Source organism: Pseudopodoces humilis, chromosome 4 (genome assembly GCF_049639895.1).
Source record: "Pseudopodoces humilis isolate 2021_Gansu_Grassland_sample_001 chromosome 4, ASM4963989v1, whole genome shotgun sequence".
NCBI lineage: Eukaryota > Metazoa > Chordata > Aves > Passeriformes > Paridae > Pseudopodoces > Pseudopodoces humilis.
Genome location: NC_142203.1, coordinates 63,331,877 through 63,347,796, shown reverse-complemented (window position 1 = coordinate 63,347,796; position 15,920 = coordinate 63,331,877). Strand labels below are relative to the sequence as shown.

The window sequence follows — 15,920 nt, the reverse complement described above, 5'->3', positions numbered from 1 at the left end:
CATTTTCCTTGAGACATGGGATCAATTATGAACAATTCACTGTCCAATTATTAAGGGCACATGGTATAATATATACTGCACTGTAGTAAAAAGTGATACCAGCATCCAGGTGAAAATACAGATTAGATTTTAAAGTAGAATACAAAGTTACAGGAAACAAATTTATGCATTCTGTTAAGGATACTAGGCAATTGGGAGAAATTTTATATGATTTCTCCAGGACTGGGGAGAAGAAACAGCCTAACATTTTTCTTTTAACTTGGGCTATTAGTACCTACTTTTTGCAGCAACAATCTGTCAAAGCAAGAAAAAAAAGCAGCACAGTTCTAACAAAGTTAGTCAGAAAAACCCTACACTTTCTTCAAGTTTTTAAGTTCAACTTGAAAATACATGGAAAATGTTTAGCATCAAAAGAATCACTGAAATACCAAATATTTTAGTGATATGTATCATACATTGTGCACATCATTAGCTTCGACTTTGCAAGCCATGTTCTGTGTAATTCAGATGACTTTTGTATTTTACACTTACCTTTTATAATGACGCATGCAGTAAAGCATAAAGTCATTATATTTTTAGTATCTTGGCTTATTTTTGTTATGGTTTTGCTACACATGGCAGGTATTGATGCATAGTTGGAAACATCAGTGAATTTGAAATGCATGTGATATACTGGTAAGGAGTTGGGCAATTCACTTGTAGCAGGCAGGTGTTAGGTGAGGACATGTAGCAGGATGCTCTGCCTGGATGGGGGTATGACACTGCCCGCTCTCCGGCCACTGGTGTTCCGGCTAGCTCTTGGCCGATGGCAGTGCCAAGAGTGGGGAACCACGTGGGGACTATGTTTCCCAGCGTGGAACCTCCAGAGCTCTACGTACACCGGGCTCTGTAGATCTCAGGGTGTCAGCGGTCGTGGCAAAAGGATCTGAGAGGACTCAGTTTCTTCAATTTCCCAGGAACAAGTTTATTTATAGGAACAGGGAGCTGGACAGGGGTGAGGGCTGGGACCACGGGAAGAAGTCTGAGCCGAGACTCCCCGAGCACCTCTGTGCGTTGGGTTATAAGGACAATGGGCGGTCAGAACATCAACCAATGGGAAGTTCGCGAGGGAGGAGTTGGGGGAATGGAATACAATATCGAGGACCAATGGTATGGACGCAGGGGAGGGGCGGCAGATGTACAAGCAATGGGGCATCGAGGAAAGGGTGATGAGCAGGGAAGAGACTAGAACAAAAGGTGGGGTTTACAGTGACTGATAGGGCTCGGGGGCAGGATAAAGGTGATGGGTGGAGAACACTCTGAAAAAAGGGAAAGGGCTTACAATGATTGAGAACCGGGGACAAACCATTCAGGGATAACAGGGGAGCAACTGGGGCAAATCAACTTAAACTTAACAACATCAAACAAACATTAAACGAACAGGCGGCAACAGGGGTAAAACAACCCAAATAATTCCCTGTTTGCAAAGCTACCAGTGATGAATGGAGGAGGTGGTCCTGGTGCTTTTGGTGCTGAATAACGCTGAAACCAGCCTGACTCATCAATCCCAGAGTTAAACTTATTTGTTAGAGAGGTGAAGCTGTGGCAGACCTGGTAAAGTACCAGAAAGAACTACTAACTTATCTAAAGATGCTGAGCTGACACAGCTGGCCTGGAAACATAGGCCCCACTCCCACTTTTTAATGAGTGGGGAGATACAGTCTTCCAGCAATCCCCTTTCTGGAGCTTGTGTGGAGATTCCTTCCTCGAGTTGGGATTTGCATCAAGGTTACCCCTTGAAGCTGGGAGAAAGAGATTTGCCCACAGTTGTTGGTATGGGTTAGTAAAATCAATCTCTGCTTCATAATTTCTTTTGCTACCTTTGATAAAATTCAGTATTACTTCAAAAATAGTGGACTGAACTAGAGTAGTAGTTACAGCTACTTATACTACATAGTAAATAATTCTGATTAAGATCTTTTAGTCTCATCATTATCATAATAAGTAATTTATATAAATATCTCTAGTTTGTCATCCTTAATCCTGTGGGACAAAGCTGTGAAAAGCTTCAATAACGACTATTTAATCCATTAACATAAACCATTAACAGAGTGAGGGGCTAAGGATGGGTCCAGCTCCACCCAGAGGCCTCTGTTAGAAGTTTACAAAGCAAGAGGGTCCTGTCTGTGCCTTGTAACCCAACGGGAGGTCTTCTCTATAATCATTGTAGCTCCTACTCTGCCCACGACAAACAGGCTGAAACAAACACCTAACTTCCCCTTTGTACCCTACTCTGGCTACCCACAAATTACAGCAGTACATGCCAAGTGTCAGTTTACCTTGAAAAGCTGCCGATGGCCTCAGCTAAAGCTGCCAAAATGTCAGGTTAAGGTGTGAGACTGTCATGTCTGTCTGGAGGGAAAGAAGTCATGGTAAAAAGTACTTGCTACTTTCCGTAATATGTATCTGAGAGGGGTTTGCCTATTGTTGTGGTAGAACTGGTGTAAGAACACGGCCAGAAAAAAAATGTTTCAAAATACAGCTCCAAGCAACTGTAAAAGCTCACACAGAAATATCTAGAAATAAAGATAATTAAAATATGTAGCTTTAAACTACTGAAGATGTACTGATCCTTAAACATAGCTAGAATGGTACAGTACTGATCTTAAGGACTGGAGGTAGACATACAGTTACCAGAAACACTACAGCTACAGTCTAAAAGTGAGAAAGTATAATTCTACACTTTGTTCCTATACACATTTCCCTTTGCAAAAGATCTGGATAAAGCACAAAATTATACAAGTATTATACCATGAAACAAGAACACAGAAAATTTTCTACACGGGTTTCAATGTTCACCCCTTGCACAAAATTTATTCATTATTGGCATTTCATAGCCTGTAGTTTAAAATACAGGATAGAAGTGAATGAATGAGCAATGCTCCTCTAGTAAACCTTTATGTCTTTGGATAAAAGACAGTTTTGATCTGAGGGCTCTAAAGCAAGACATTTCTTATGCTGTCTCTGGAAAACTCCAAAGGACAGAAATTCACAGCATGAGGATAACCCTCTAAGGAATGTTTTGTTCTTCCAATCTTCTTTCCAAGAAAGAAACCTTTTATTCATTTTATAATAAAGGATAGACAGGCCCACTGCACTATTGTACAAACTACCAAATTTGCATTGGCATACATTCCTAACATGAAGAACAGACATGACAGGGACTATTCTTCTGGTGCAAAGACATTTTAAAGAGGTGTAACGCTTTCCGTGATTAGCATAGTGCTGCAAAGAGCCTTAAGTATTCTGCAGCTACAGAAAGTTTCTGGTACTCATTAAGACAGGCATACCAGTTAATAATTTTTTTTAAACTTTATTCTATTACATTTAATAACGTAAATTTACACATTGCTTAAACCCTTACACCCATTGGTAACCTAAGTTAAGTACATACTACCTTATACATGCAGTTCCATAAAAATGATCCCCTTTGACAGCTATTCATCACAAGCTGGAGTAGTTAAGGCCCCATCTCTTCAATGGGAGGAGAATAAAAAATTTAAAAATTATTAATAGACATTCTCAGCTTGTACATCATAAACTACACAAATCCAGACAGTCTTGTCTAGTTAGACAAGACCAGACAAGTTTTAATTTGGGACTCTTTCTGAGAGATGTCTATAAATGAAAACTGAATAGTCCATAGTGCAAATTACTACCTCATAAACTGCAGCATAATAATACTTTTCCTTATGGAACTTTTTTTAATGAGGAAATTTCTATTTCTGTATGACGATAATAATATTAATAACAATAATAATGCATTTTATTTTACAATTATGAGGATGATATTGCACTTAATGGAAAATGCTTTACTGAGTAGTACTGTCTTTAAGCAAACTTGTGTTATAAGCAGTTTTTATTTTCTTTTGTCTCCCTGAATCTTCACACAATTCTTAAATATTTACTAAAATTCCCTGGTTCAAATTAAATAGTATTCATAATTAGTGTATTTTTCAAAATTAAATAATTTGGCCAGCACATCATAATACTACAACCAAACTGTCTACACCATCCTAATTTTGAAGCTAGTAATTATCTGCAAATTTAGTACTAAGCAACTACACGGGGATACAGAATTTAGTAAAACACTCTGTGATTACAAGTTCAAAGAGGTGTGGATAGACAGTGTGAAATTCAGGCAGTATTTCTTTTCAAATGGTTGAATACGAAAGTCCAGCTGGTCTCCTAACATATAAATAAATTCAAAAGGCTAACTGAGTGATTTTTTAGAAGTGCCATACACTGTTAAATCCTCAGTAATACCTAGCATTTATATAGAACTTCACAATTTTAAAGTGCTATACAGATACTATCTGGATGAAATGTATTCTCCAAAGGCAGAATACAAATCCAAAGTGAATGGTGATCAGATGACTGGCAGTAATAGAAAGTACTTTACCATGACAGTAATTTGTAATGTAATTACTACAGAGAGGAACTAAGTACTTTATAATCAGCTCGCTATGCATGAACTATCATGGAAGACCACACACTGTACAAGGGAAATGTACAGATATAAAATTATTACCCTTCCTTAAATAGGTTCTATGACCACAAGGAATTGACACAAGAGCTGTAATTGGCTCCACAACCTTAAAATTACTAACTCAGAAGGTGTAGTAAACGTAAGGAAACCCTTCAGTGACAGACAGACAGGTTATTTCAAGTGCTACCGCAAACCACTTTCAAAAGCCATTATTCCTACACATCAATGCGAATTCCATGTTTTATAGACATTAATTCTCTAGTGCCCGTTAAATACATAATAAATGAACATAGATGAGGTAAAGATGCTGTAATTGCCACATACAGCCAATACGGCAAGGGAGGAGTTTTTCCAAATGGGCAGATCCAGAGGCCATGACGAATCCCATCACGGACATGATGAGAAGTCCAGGATATGAACAACATCCAGGGAAGAAAGCACCATGAGTCCTTAAGCCTGAAAAGTTGCATGATAAACTTTAATGTCAGAGCCACCACAGGAATCACAGTAGAACAATGAAGAAGTGGTCTCCGTGGAAGAGTCAGAGCAGCCTGCAGAAGAGAAAAATATTATTGTCAATGGCTACAACAATGGTGACAAGAGAAAAAAAGTTTCATGAGTGTCTACAGGTGTACTGTCAGGTGACTAAGTGGAAGCAGAAAGAAAAACATACTGTTCCTTTCCATTACAATTAATTTAATTTTATGCATGAGAGCTGTGTGCTGCCCTGTCTCTCTATTGTATGATATGAATCATGCATCCTACTAAGTACTATCATCAGCAAAACAGGGAGGGAGAGGGATGAGGAATCCTATTTGTCACACAGTTATGTGGTACACAGGAACTTGTATAATCTGCTGCACTTATTATATATATTTAACTTCAAGATAATTAAAAGGAAAACAACCATGCAATACACTTGAAATATTTAATGTTTTACTTGAAATAAATCACATGCTTTAATGGCATTTACTTCCAAAAATACATCCTGTATTTTACTACAGTTGTCACATGGAAAGTTGGTTCAGTTGTGCCGTGTTTAAAACAGAAGGATAATTTTCCATGGGACAAAAATATGATCAAAGTTACATGTATTTTGAGCACCTTGAGACAGTATTCTTCATGGACAGGCAAAACAAAGTTCATAAGCCAAGATCTGAAGCATTTGTATCAACAATATCAACAACTTAACAGTAACTCAGTTGAAAGCCTGATATTTGGTTTTAATAAGGTGACTGTCTAGCTAGTGAGATGAGATTCAGCCATTTTAAGAAATGATAATATCAACTTAATATACATGTTTTAGAAGATACTCTGTAGGAACTCACTAGCAACAGTTACAACCACCACCACAAACTTAAACACAATAAAAAACCATAATGGTATTTTGAATTTGTATTCGACAAATAAGTAGATTCTGGTGTCTGTAAGCACAGGAGAAACAACAGCAGATTACTAAGAGGTCTACAGAAGAGCTGATGTGATTTTCATTGGCTTAATTTAGATACTGGTGAGCACTCAGAAAACCTGTAACAAGGCACCAGAGATGTATCATGACAGTATACCTTTACTATGTTGAAACACATCCCTCACCACACCTACTGCAGAAGGCAAACAAAGGCTAACCTGTTCATCCTTCAGTCCTAGTCCTTGCAGGATTCAACAGCAAGAGGACCTCATACTGAGACTCTGGCACAGGTTCATCAAGCTCATGCATAATTTAGATCACTGCATGGAACACTATCCTCTCTGCAAGGAAACTCTGATGTAGCCTTAGCCAGTTAATATATAGGAAGCTACAGACTACCTTGAAATATAACAGCTCACACTTTAAACCACAGCCAACATGAAAAGGCCTGCAGAAAGCTTTGCTCTTTTAGCTTCCCATCACATGCTTGTCTGTGACACTCCTGATCAGGTAATGGGATGAGGTAAAAGCTCACAAACTGTCGCAACAATTCTTAACTCTAATGTTGTGGACCCAATTCCTTTAAGTTGGAGCAAAAGGTGTATTTTCTTCAATTTCAGCTCTGTTTCACACAAGCAGATTTTTCAGAAATTAAAGTGGAAAAAAATCTTGTGATGGTGAAATTGTTTATCACCTGCCTTTCAAAGAGTCAGATTTTTGTTACTGTCAACAGGAGCCTCAAAAGTACATACTAACCTAATTTTGAAAAAAACCTGCATAGTGATATGTTTTGGCAGATAATCCTCTATTTCTGCACTTGGAAAAAAAACAGTAGCAAAGTCTAAATTAGTCTTCTCTCTGGCCGATTAAGGTAAGGTGCCAACAGAGACACAGTGAGTAAGGAAAATTTTAATGTTACTTATGTACACAGTTTATCAGTATTGATGCCAAGGTGATGCTTAAATTCTTTTCATATAAATTTCAGATGGCAGGGTTGTTATAGCAATATAGTTGATATAGCAAACCTGTATGTTCAATTTTAGCACGAGAAAGTCCTGTTCTCTAACTACAGGACAGCCATCGAGCTTCTGATATGTTGCTGCCCAAGGTCTGAGAGAAGAACAGTCTGCTTCCTCTTTTACATTCTGCAACTAGAAAGAACACTTACATTCTTGAGTTGCCAAGTCGTGGAGACAGGTAGTTCTTTTTGCTAATATAAGCTGCTATACTCTTTCTCCTAATAGGAGAAACAATCAAAAAATTTGTTTGCCTTTAGAAAGCACCCGATCTTAAAAAACAAAACAACAAAACCCCAATAAATCAAACAACAACAACAAACCCCTGCAAAAAAACATAAAAACAAGCCTTTTCTGTCTTAAACGTCCGAAAAATTTTGCAAACAGGATTTATTTTGCAAATGACCTTTTCCATCTGCCTACATGTTCAACCACATCATCTTGCAGTTGTTTCTCCTCCAGCCTCTCTCACTACAATGAGCAGCTGGAGACAGGAGACAGTAATTGCATGCAGGAGAACCCATGCAAATTATCTGCTTTACTGCTCATGGTGACACCATAGATATTATGTAACAACAGATGCTCCCTCCCTGGTATTCTGCACTGCTTCACAAGCCTGACGTCTTTAGTTTGTAGCAACATACTCAGTGTAACATATATTATAGTAACATATATTAATATTAATATATTAACAATAAATATATTAAAATATAGTAACATATTCCATATAGTAATTGTGCTTGCGCAAAGCTTATTCTCCAGTTCCAGAAATGCTCCTGTACAGCCCTGGTCAGTCACGGGTGACACATTTCCCAGCAGTGTTACATATGTTTGTCACCAACTGCATGTTCTACACTTCTAGAATTTGGTGAGTCTTTAGCAGCAAGACAGCAATTTCTGCATGTTTGTATGTCTATGGTCCTGGTGGAGCCTGAGAATAGTCCATTATGTCATGCCAGCACTCCTGACTGAAGACACACTGCAGAAACGACCACCTTTGGACTAGTCAGTGAGACAGGTTCTTCTATACTTGTGTGCACAGTAAAAAACACATGGAACACAAAGAACTACAAATTCCAAGTAATGAAGTAATTGTAGACTTCATACTTGTTGCAAAAATAATGTGGGCAAAAGGTCAGATCACATGGTACTTGGTACACAAGTATTTATCAGAGCAAACATATAAATACCACAGGTGACTATTTACCCTGAATACTGCAGAAAAATAATGATGACCACGAAAAACAGACCAATGGCCAAAGAATCCAAGTGCTGAGTGGCATCAGCAGGAACAGAAGCAGATGACTAGAGTAGTGTGAAGGCAGCAGTTGGAGGTAGAAGGCAGTACTGCCTTGTGCTGCATAAAAAGGTTACCCCAGAAAAAGGAACTCATCATCAGATTTAAAAGTGATGATGACGAGCTTTATATGCAATTGTGTACAGTGAAATATACTATTGGTACAAATTACTAATAGTGGTGTGGTTCGTTAATTAGACTTTTTAATTTGTTATTTAGTAATGTGTTGCAACAGCAGTAAACATGTTAGTCTCTTAAAGCAATTACTCTCAACCATGCAATTTAAAGATGAAGAATGGGACTGTAACTACCAGATATGCAGTTAAAAAGTATCTAAAAAACACATAGTAAAACAATATCCCATGAAGTAATAAATTACAAACAAAATTGTGCCAAGAAACTGAGAGGCACATCATATTAAACCCCAAGAAAGAAAAATTACACATTACAATCAGATCTAGCTGGCCAGACAGAAGCAAAGTAATGGGCATTATGTTACATCACAAACCAAAGGGACTCTGATGGCACAGCAAGAAGACAAAACCTGCAACAGATTATTATTTTTTTTAAAGGAAAGAAGCATTGTATTTTTGTGCCATTGAAAGGCATTAAATTACAGCATTTGGCTCAAATGAAGTCTCACCTAAAATGCTACTCACAGTTGTGGACAGGACCCTTTAGAGGTAATTTAAGCGAAAAAAGTGATACAGAGGAGAGGAGAAAAATTGTTTGAGGTTTAGAAAACATAAATTTATTCCTTTAAGATTTTTTTTTTTTTTAAGTTATTTAGTTGAGAAGAGAGTCTTTGAAAAGAATACTGGCTTTACAAGTTGTAATGATTTTGCTCTACGAGTCGGAAGACCTACACTGGATTATCTCCTTTATTAGCACAGTTAACATATGGAAAGGAAAGGAGCTGGTAGGCAAATCAGCCTGTAAAAGCCTTTGATTATGTTGTCTTCTCCTTACTTAGCTAAATACATTTGGCTACTAAAAGGGCTATGATTCTATCCGCGAAGTTTTGTGTTCCCGATTTGAAAAACATTTTGGGGGGGAGCAAAGAAATCAGCTGTCTTTTGCAAAAAAACCCCAAACTTAAAGAATAAGAGAACTGGATCTAACTGTCACCAACAATACTTCAGGCTGGATTAGTAAATGAACCGCAATCTGCTTGGGAACTGAAACCACATAGGAAGAAATTAAGCCACAAAATTACAAAAACTGACTTGGTTTCACACAGTAGGGATAGGCCAGGCTACACAAATGTTCCCCATCATGGAAGGTGTATTTAATCTTGCCTCACTGCCAAGTGGCAGGTCACCTCCTAATTCCATGACACAATTCAACAGTCAGCTTCTCAGACTTTGGTGAAGTGGGACATCTAGTGTTTGTAATTAAGAAAAATACTGGTAATCATCTGAAATGCATGAAAAAAGAGCAATAAAATTTTAATACTTTCTAACAGCTAGCCATTCATTTACTTGCATTCACTGATTTTAAAATAAGAAAAAACAGATGAGAATAAGTAGAGATTTAAATTCTATTCCATATTGCATGCAGTAATAATTTTATATGAATTTTATACCATTTATCAACCAAGCTAACTTTTCTTCTCTTTACATTGCATTTCCACATGCAAGAAGTACAGAGAAGGGGAGAACTGTTTAGGAAAGAATGATGCCAAGCACCAGGACATGCTGGAGTCTGACTGTCCATGTAACAAATTGGTGGTTAGTGGTATCCTGGGCTGCACTGGGAATGTGGCCAGCTGCCTGAGGAACCCAATTGTTTCCTTTTTCCTCAGCACTGGTAAAGCCAAGAGGGGAAAACTGATCAAATGCACAAATAAAAGGCATCTTTTCTCTACAAAAATAGTAGACAACTGTATGTCAACAAAGCCTATTTTTCCATTGTAAGTCTGATTTTTACATCTCGGCTATAAGCAATATTTGCCTCTTGCACTTAGCTGTAGCCTAAATATTTATTAAAAATTGGTAAACCATTTTTCTTCTTTACTTACATGAATATAAAGGATTTCCTTTCCTTTCCTTTTTCCTTTCCTTTCCTTTTTCCTTTCCTTTCCTCTTTCCTTTCCTTTTTCCTTTCCTTTCCCCTTTCCCTTCCTTCCCTTTCCTTTCCCCTTCCCTTTCCTTTCCCCTTCCCTTTCCTTTCCCCTTCCCTTTCCTTTCCCCTTCCCTTTCCTTTCCCCTTCCCTTTCCTTTCCGCACCTTTCCTTTCCTTTCCCCTTCCCCTTCCCCTTCCCCTTCCCCTTCCCTTTCCCCTTCCCACTATTACCTTATGAACAGGGTAATAGCATTATGAGCAAACTAGAGGAGGAAAACTACTGGAAGAGTGCAATAGTCTGGTAGTAACAATCCTATTGAGAAACTCAGTCCTAACAAGCAGTTTTGCAAATAAATGACGATCTATTCACTGCTTAACAGGAGCCAATTCAACTTTTTACTTTTATTAATAAGCTGATTTATTAATAAGCTTTCCTACTATTTTTTGGTTTTGTTTTTTTTTTAATTTTATTTTTGAATGAACTATATTTAAATGCAACTTAGACTGCCTTTTTAAAGGTGACAGTTCACATATAGCTTATTCGTGGGAGAAATATTCAGGGCTGGCTAAATCCAATGTATTACTCATAAGGACTGAATTAAATTACACAGAAGCTCTATCATCAAAGTTTCAGATATTTCTACCCCACATTTCAGATATTTCTAACCCTTATGGTAAAGAGAAGCAGAATAATCCACTTCACCCACAAAAGTGTGCAAGGCAGCATTTAACTCCTTAAGCTGGGTAACAAAGCAACTATGTGACACATATAGAATAGCACGTACATGTGCAAAACTCTTTTTTTCCTTCTCATAGGAAGGAAGCAGAAAGTAAGTAGGAAGTAGCAGAAACTGAACAGTCAATGTAAAATATTTTTATGCCTTTTAAAATCATAATAAATATAAAATATAATTCCTGTATATCTATTAAATGTATTTAATTAAAATATCAATTGAACTTTTTTTGTATAGGACATGATAGAAGAACAATAACATAAATAGTGATAAATTAACAAACTACTGATCTATTGACTTACCTTTAATGACAGAGATCCAGCAAGAAAGAAGTGGTCCACATCAATGATAGAGGCAAGGAAGCCAGCCAGGGTGATCTCAGTGAAGTCACTTTTCTTCCTGAGTCCAATCACTATTGCCCAGGACCACATCCCCAGTATACCATGCACTGCATTATCAGATAAGGCTCGGAGCCAGTCATTTTGCTGAATGAAGGAAAACTGCAGAAGTCTGTCTGCTATAAAGCAGAATATCCCCAAACCTAGACTGGAAATAATTGAGGCTGTGCTGAAAGTCTGAAGAAGAGCATGGGCCTTTTCAGTCTCAGATGCCATGACAAAAACCATGTTGTAGCACACAAAATGTCATCAGGATACACACTGTGCATTGTCCTTTGTATCGTCAGTTGTTCTGTAAATGTCAGAGATCAGAAAGAAAACTACTAAATAAAGAAAATCCATTTGCACAAAACAGTTGTTACCACAGCTACAACCGGGCATTAAGACCCCAAATTCAGTGTTTGCATTAAACCTTCACAGGGAATTTTTAATTTCAGTTAGTTTATTGGCTTAAACAGTACAGCTCTGAATTAAAATACCTGCCCTGTTTTAATTAGAACCAGCACAAGTAACATGGAGAGCTCTAATTCCACTTACTGAAATGTTAAATATTACGAAATAACTTGAAACATATCTATGATAATACACTGAATATGTTTCAAGACTCTTTCTGATCTTAAATACATTATTTAATCCAATGAAATACTTTACACTATAATAACAAAAGAAGATTCAGTTTGGAGGACTCTTAGGACTGATGCTCAAAATCCCAGATTTCTCTAAACAACAACTGTTAAAACTGAGTTTTCAATCTGTAATCCAAACCACTGCTTTAATTTACATTCTTTGCTAACATGTGTAGTATTCCCCTGGTACCCTTTCCTGAGCAATGCTTTGATTAGTTTGGAGACTTAAACGTAGAATAAACCTTAAGAAAACCAAACCCACTAAAATGTCTTCACTATTTATAATAAATACAAAGTCAACAACCATTTAGTCAAGCAAAGTAATCAAAACACCTCCTTACAGAGCAAAACTACCTAAGCTTTTCCTCAGCATGTGCTCCATCAGAGAAGTTGGCTGTTACTTTTAGGACTTACCTATTGTCTGCCACATTACCTACATAACTCCTCTTTTTGCAAGAGAAGTTCTAACTGTCCCAGCGGCTATGCTAGTCTTTTTGGGGAGTTGTAGGGACAGACCACAGTTTTAAAGCCTATATCCTACCAAAAAATGGATTCTTCCCATGGGTTTGCCATTTTTGTGCAACACATTAAATCCTGACAACCCTTCTTTAGGTAAATTCTTATTGTGAAGGGCCTTTTTAAGTTAATGTCTTGGTTTGAAAAGAGACATTATCAGACATATAAGACATCAGAATTCCTAAACTGAAACATAACAATTCATAATTTCAAACATATGTAAATCTCACAAAATATAAATGTTTCTTCCTGATTATTTACATGCCTGTTGTAGAATTATTCACAAGAAAGAACTACTGGCATCTCTGCAGGAAAAGAAAAAGCCCACTAAATAATTTATTTAGAAAACATTTTAAAAAGTAAAAGAGAAGAAAGCATGAATAATACATGGACTTTGCATAGAGATGAAAAAAGTGTGTCAAGTTTAGTCTGTTAACCATGACTGTGCCTCTTCTGAATGAATATGTAGACACAAGGTTATTTCCTGAAACAATGGAAGTGCTGTTTTCTGGTGAGTGACCTTATGGTACACAGGACATTGCTGAATAAATTCCATTTTAAAGAAAAAAATAGCAGTCTCCTTACAAATGTCTCTTCTATATGGCCATCATGTCAGATTGGATTTCACTTACAATTACCATAAAAGCTGTGTAAGAATCCAATCTGTGAAGAGGTGATGTAGCAAGATACCTTTAAAAAGCACACCAGTATTCAGAATCAAACTTCCCCTGGGACTAGGAGAACATTTTTTTTTCCATCACAGGTGCCTTACTCCAGTAGGAGATGTCTGTGCTCTATGCCTCAGTGTTGAGCCTCTGTGCTTTCTGAATCCAGTCTGCCCAGTCCAGTGCAGGAAATACCAATCACCATTTGTCCCATCCTAAATAAAAACAAACCAGGCGCCAGTAAGCGCTGATATTAGGCAAAACAGCATACATGAAATATGAACAGTAAAAAAATCCAGAAAGAATAAACATATATTTAATTAATTTGTAAAAAAATATAATTGAGCTAAAAGCAACTTCATCTAAGCTTTGAAGCTCTGTAAAAGAAAGCAGAAAAAAGACCATAAAACAAGAGAAGAGCAGAAATAAAAATAGAACATTATAGCAACTAAAAGATAATAAAACACAAAGTCCAAAAAGAACAGTTCCAGTCTTCTACATAATTGCATTTCAATGGATAGCGCAATCAATTTTTACAGATTTCTTCTTGTGCCTGGAAGATTCCCACCTGATGAAACATTTATGAGTCCCACTCAGGGATCTCTTTTTAAATTCCACCCCATCACTTAGTGACCTTGGAAGAGATAGAGATCTAGAAATTAATACAGCAAGAGAGGTCTGTGTCAGTTCTGTGTTAGGCTTACACTTTTGTTATGGGTAATGTTGGCAGGTGTTCTTTGCACCAGAATGAAGAACAGGATGCAAACTGGCTTCAGGTTGACCTCAGTCAAGAGCCATGTCCTACTGTTCTTTTTAAACTGTTCATTTCAGCCTCCTTTTGAGACAAAAATGAGTGCTGCCTGTGTAAAAATCAACTCACGTTCCCAGGTACAACAGAATTTCCCAGAAATATTCTGCACATCAAGAGGGAAATCAGACCAGAAAAACCAAACCTCTGGCCAACCAAAATAATCTTTGAAATTATAAATTTTAATGTAAAACTAGAACATTTTTTCTCCCTGCAAAATGATGCTTTTCAGGCTCTTTACAAAATATCATAATAAAACATCAATTTTTCCAGCCCATAAATCTCAGAAAGCAGTTGTGTAGCTTGCATTATTGTTAAAACAGAAAAGTGGGGAATAATTCACAAAAGACTGCTTCAAAACTTCTGTGTCAGCCCAGTTCACATCCTGAAGGGAAATTCTAGTTAGATTTTACATAAAACACAACAGCTGACAGACTAACCCAGCTTTGAGCTGTGGTTTCCCATGACATTTTTACATGAGATAAAGCACTAAGCATAGTCTCTGTAGTCCCAGAATTGAATTTTGCAGATATGCTTAATTTAATTTAAGGAAATAACCAAAGTAATTTTTATGAACACACAGTTAACACTTTAAATTACTGACACAAGAAGATATTTAGATCAAAAACTGTAAATACACTTATGGGAAAATAGCTGACAATAAGAGGCCATGGTGTACGAGCAAAAAAAATACAATGGCTAAAATTACCACTCAGATATATTGCTCTGTATAATTTTTGCCCCAGTTTTGCATGACGCTATCAGATATGTGAATACATATAGGAATTTAATGCATGAAGTTACAGAATCAATTAGGTTGGGCAAGACATCTGAGATCATCAAGTCCAACCTACAATGGAACACCCTGCCAAGTAATATTATTATGCAGTCTACACAAGAAGTAAAAAGACTGTGATCCCTTACAATTCTATAATCTCCTAAACCCCTCATTATTTGATATTGGATGTTAATTTATTTTGAAAACTATATGAAGCAGAATTAAGACACCAGTTCAAGCCTTTATCGTACAATCCTGTGGAAAAGGAGATACCAGCCCAAAATTATCCCAGAAAAACTGTCAGTGCCAGCATTTTTGGGTCAGATAATTGTAACACATTATTGGAGTGATCACGCAAATACTTTTGGGCCAGATAATTACAATCCATTATTGTGGTGCTCTAGCAAATACTTTTGGGCCAGATAATTATAACACATTTCTGAGGCTGGAGAGGGCAAAAGCCCAGAAGGAAGCGGTAGGATTTTACCAAGACGCTGAAGAGCACACTAAATTAAACCCAGTAGGAAATTAACCTAGAAACCCGAGATCAGCAGGAGCGTGAGGGGAGGCGCGGGGCCTCGGCGGGGTGAGGGGCGCGGGAGCCGCCGCCGCCGCCCGCCCCGCCCGCCCCGGAGCCCACCTGGAGCGCGGCCGCCGCCATCCGCCCTTCACCCCATGGGGCTCAGCCACCCCGATCCCGGCAGGAGCGGCCCGGGAAGCCCTCAGGCAGCGGGCTTGGAAGCGCCTCCGGGAGCCGGTTAGGAAGCATGCGTGGCCGCGGAGCAGGCTGGGACCCGGACCCGCCTCGTCTCCTCCCGTCCCCGCCCCGCGCGGCCAGTGGGGCTTGGTTGTGAGGGAAAGATGTTTCCAGGATTATTAAATATAGGATTTGGGAGTTCGCGTTTTGGCTCCTTTAAGTGCTGGGGGTAAATCAGTTATGATAATATAATATTTATATGTTTCTAACATAAATTATGAGGGCTTAGTGTTATTACTAAGGACATCGTGCGCTGCTGACATGCCATAGAGCAGAGAAGTGTCTTCTGCCCTGAAATTAGTACTTATTTACTCAAAGAGAGCAC

General features: G+C 37.9%; 1 protein-coding gene across 3 annotated transcripts; it reads right to left on the bottom strand.

Annotated features, from left to right (window-relative positions):
- Positions 1-1,040: 1,040 nt before the first annotated feature.
- TMEM267 (transmembrane protein 267) lies at positions 1,041-15,604 on the bottom strand. 3 transcript variants are annotated; one of them, XM_014261784.2, is made up of 4 exons: positions 15,479-15,604; positions 13,220-13,467; positions 11,350-11,737; positions 1,041-5,079 (listed from the first exon to the last, which is right to left on the bottom strand). In XM_014261784.2, exons 3-4 carry the CDS (start codon positions 11,671-11,673, stop codon positions 4,744-4,746), a joined length of 660 nt encoding a protein of 219 aa, XP_014117259.1. In that variant the 5' UTR covers positions 11,674-11,737; positions 13,220-13,467; positions 15,479-15,604; the 3' UTR covers positions 1,041-4,743. The 3 variants fall into 3 exon arrangements, with proteins under 3 accessions (XP_014117259.1, XP_014117258.1, XP_014117260.1); XM_014261783.2 differs by having other exon boundaries at positions 13,278-13,467; XM_014261785.2 differs by having other exon boundaries at positions 13,360-13,467.
- Between the last annotated feature and the right edge of the window lie 316 nt (positions 15,605-15,920).

Coding starts and splice junctions, on each gene's coding strand:
- TMEM267 (XM_014261784.2), bottom strand. CDS start 11,673: ATGGTTTTTGTCATGGCATCTGAGACTGAAAAGGCCCATGCTCTTCTT. Junction 5,080..11,349: donor CTGGATCTCTGTCATTAAAG/GTAAGTCAATAG, acceptor TCTCTTCTGCAG/GCTGCTCTGACTCTTCCACG.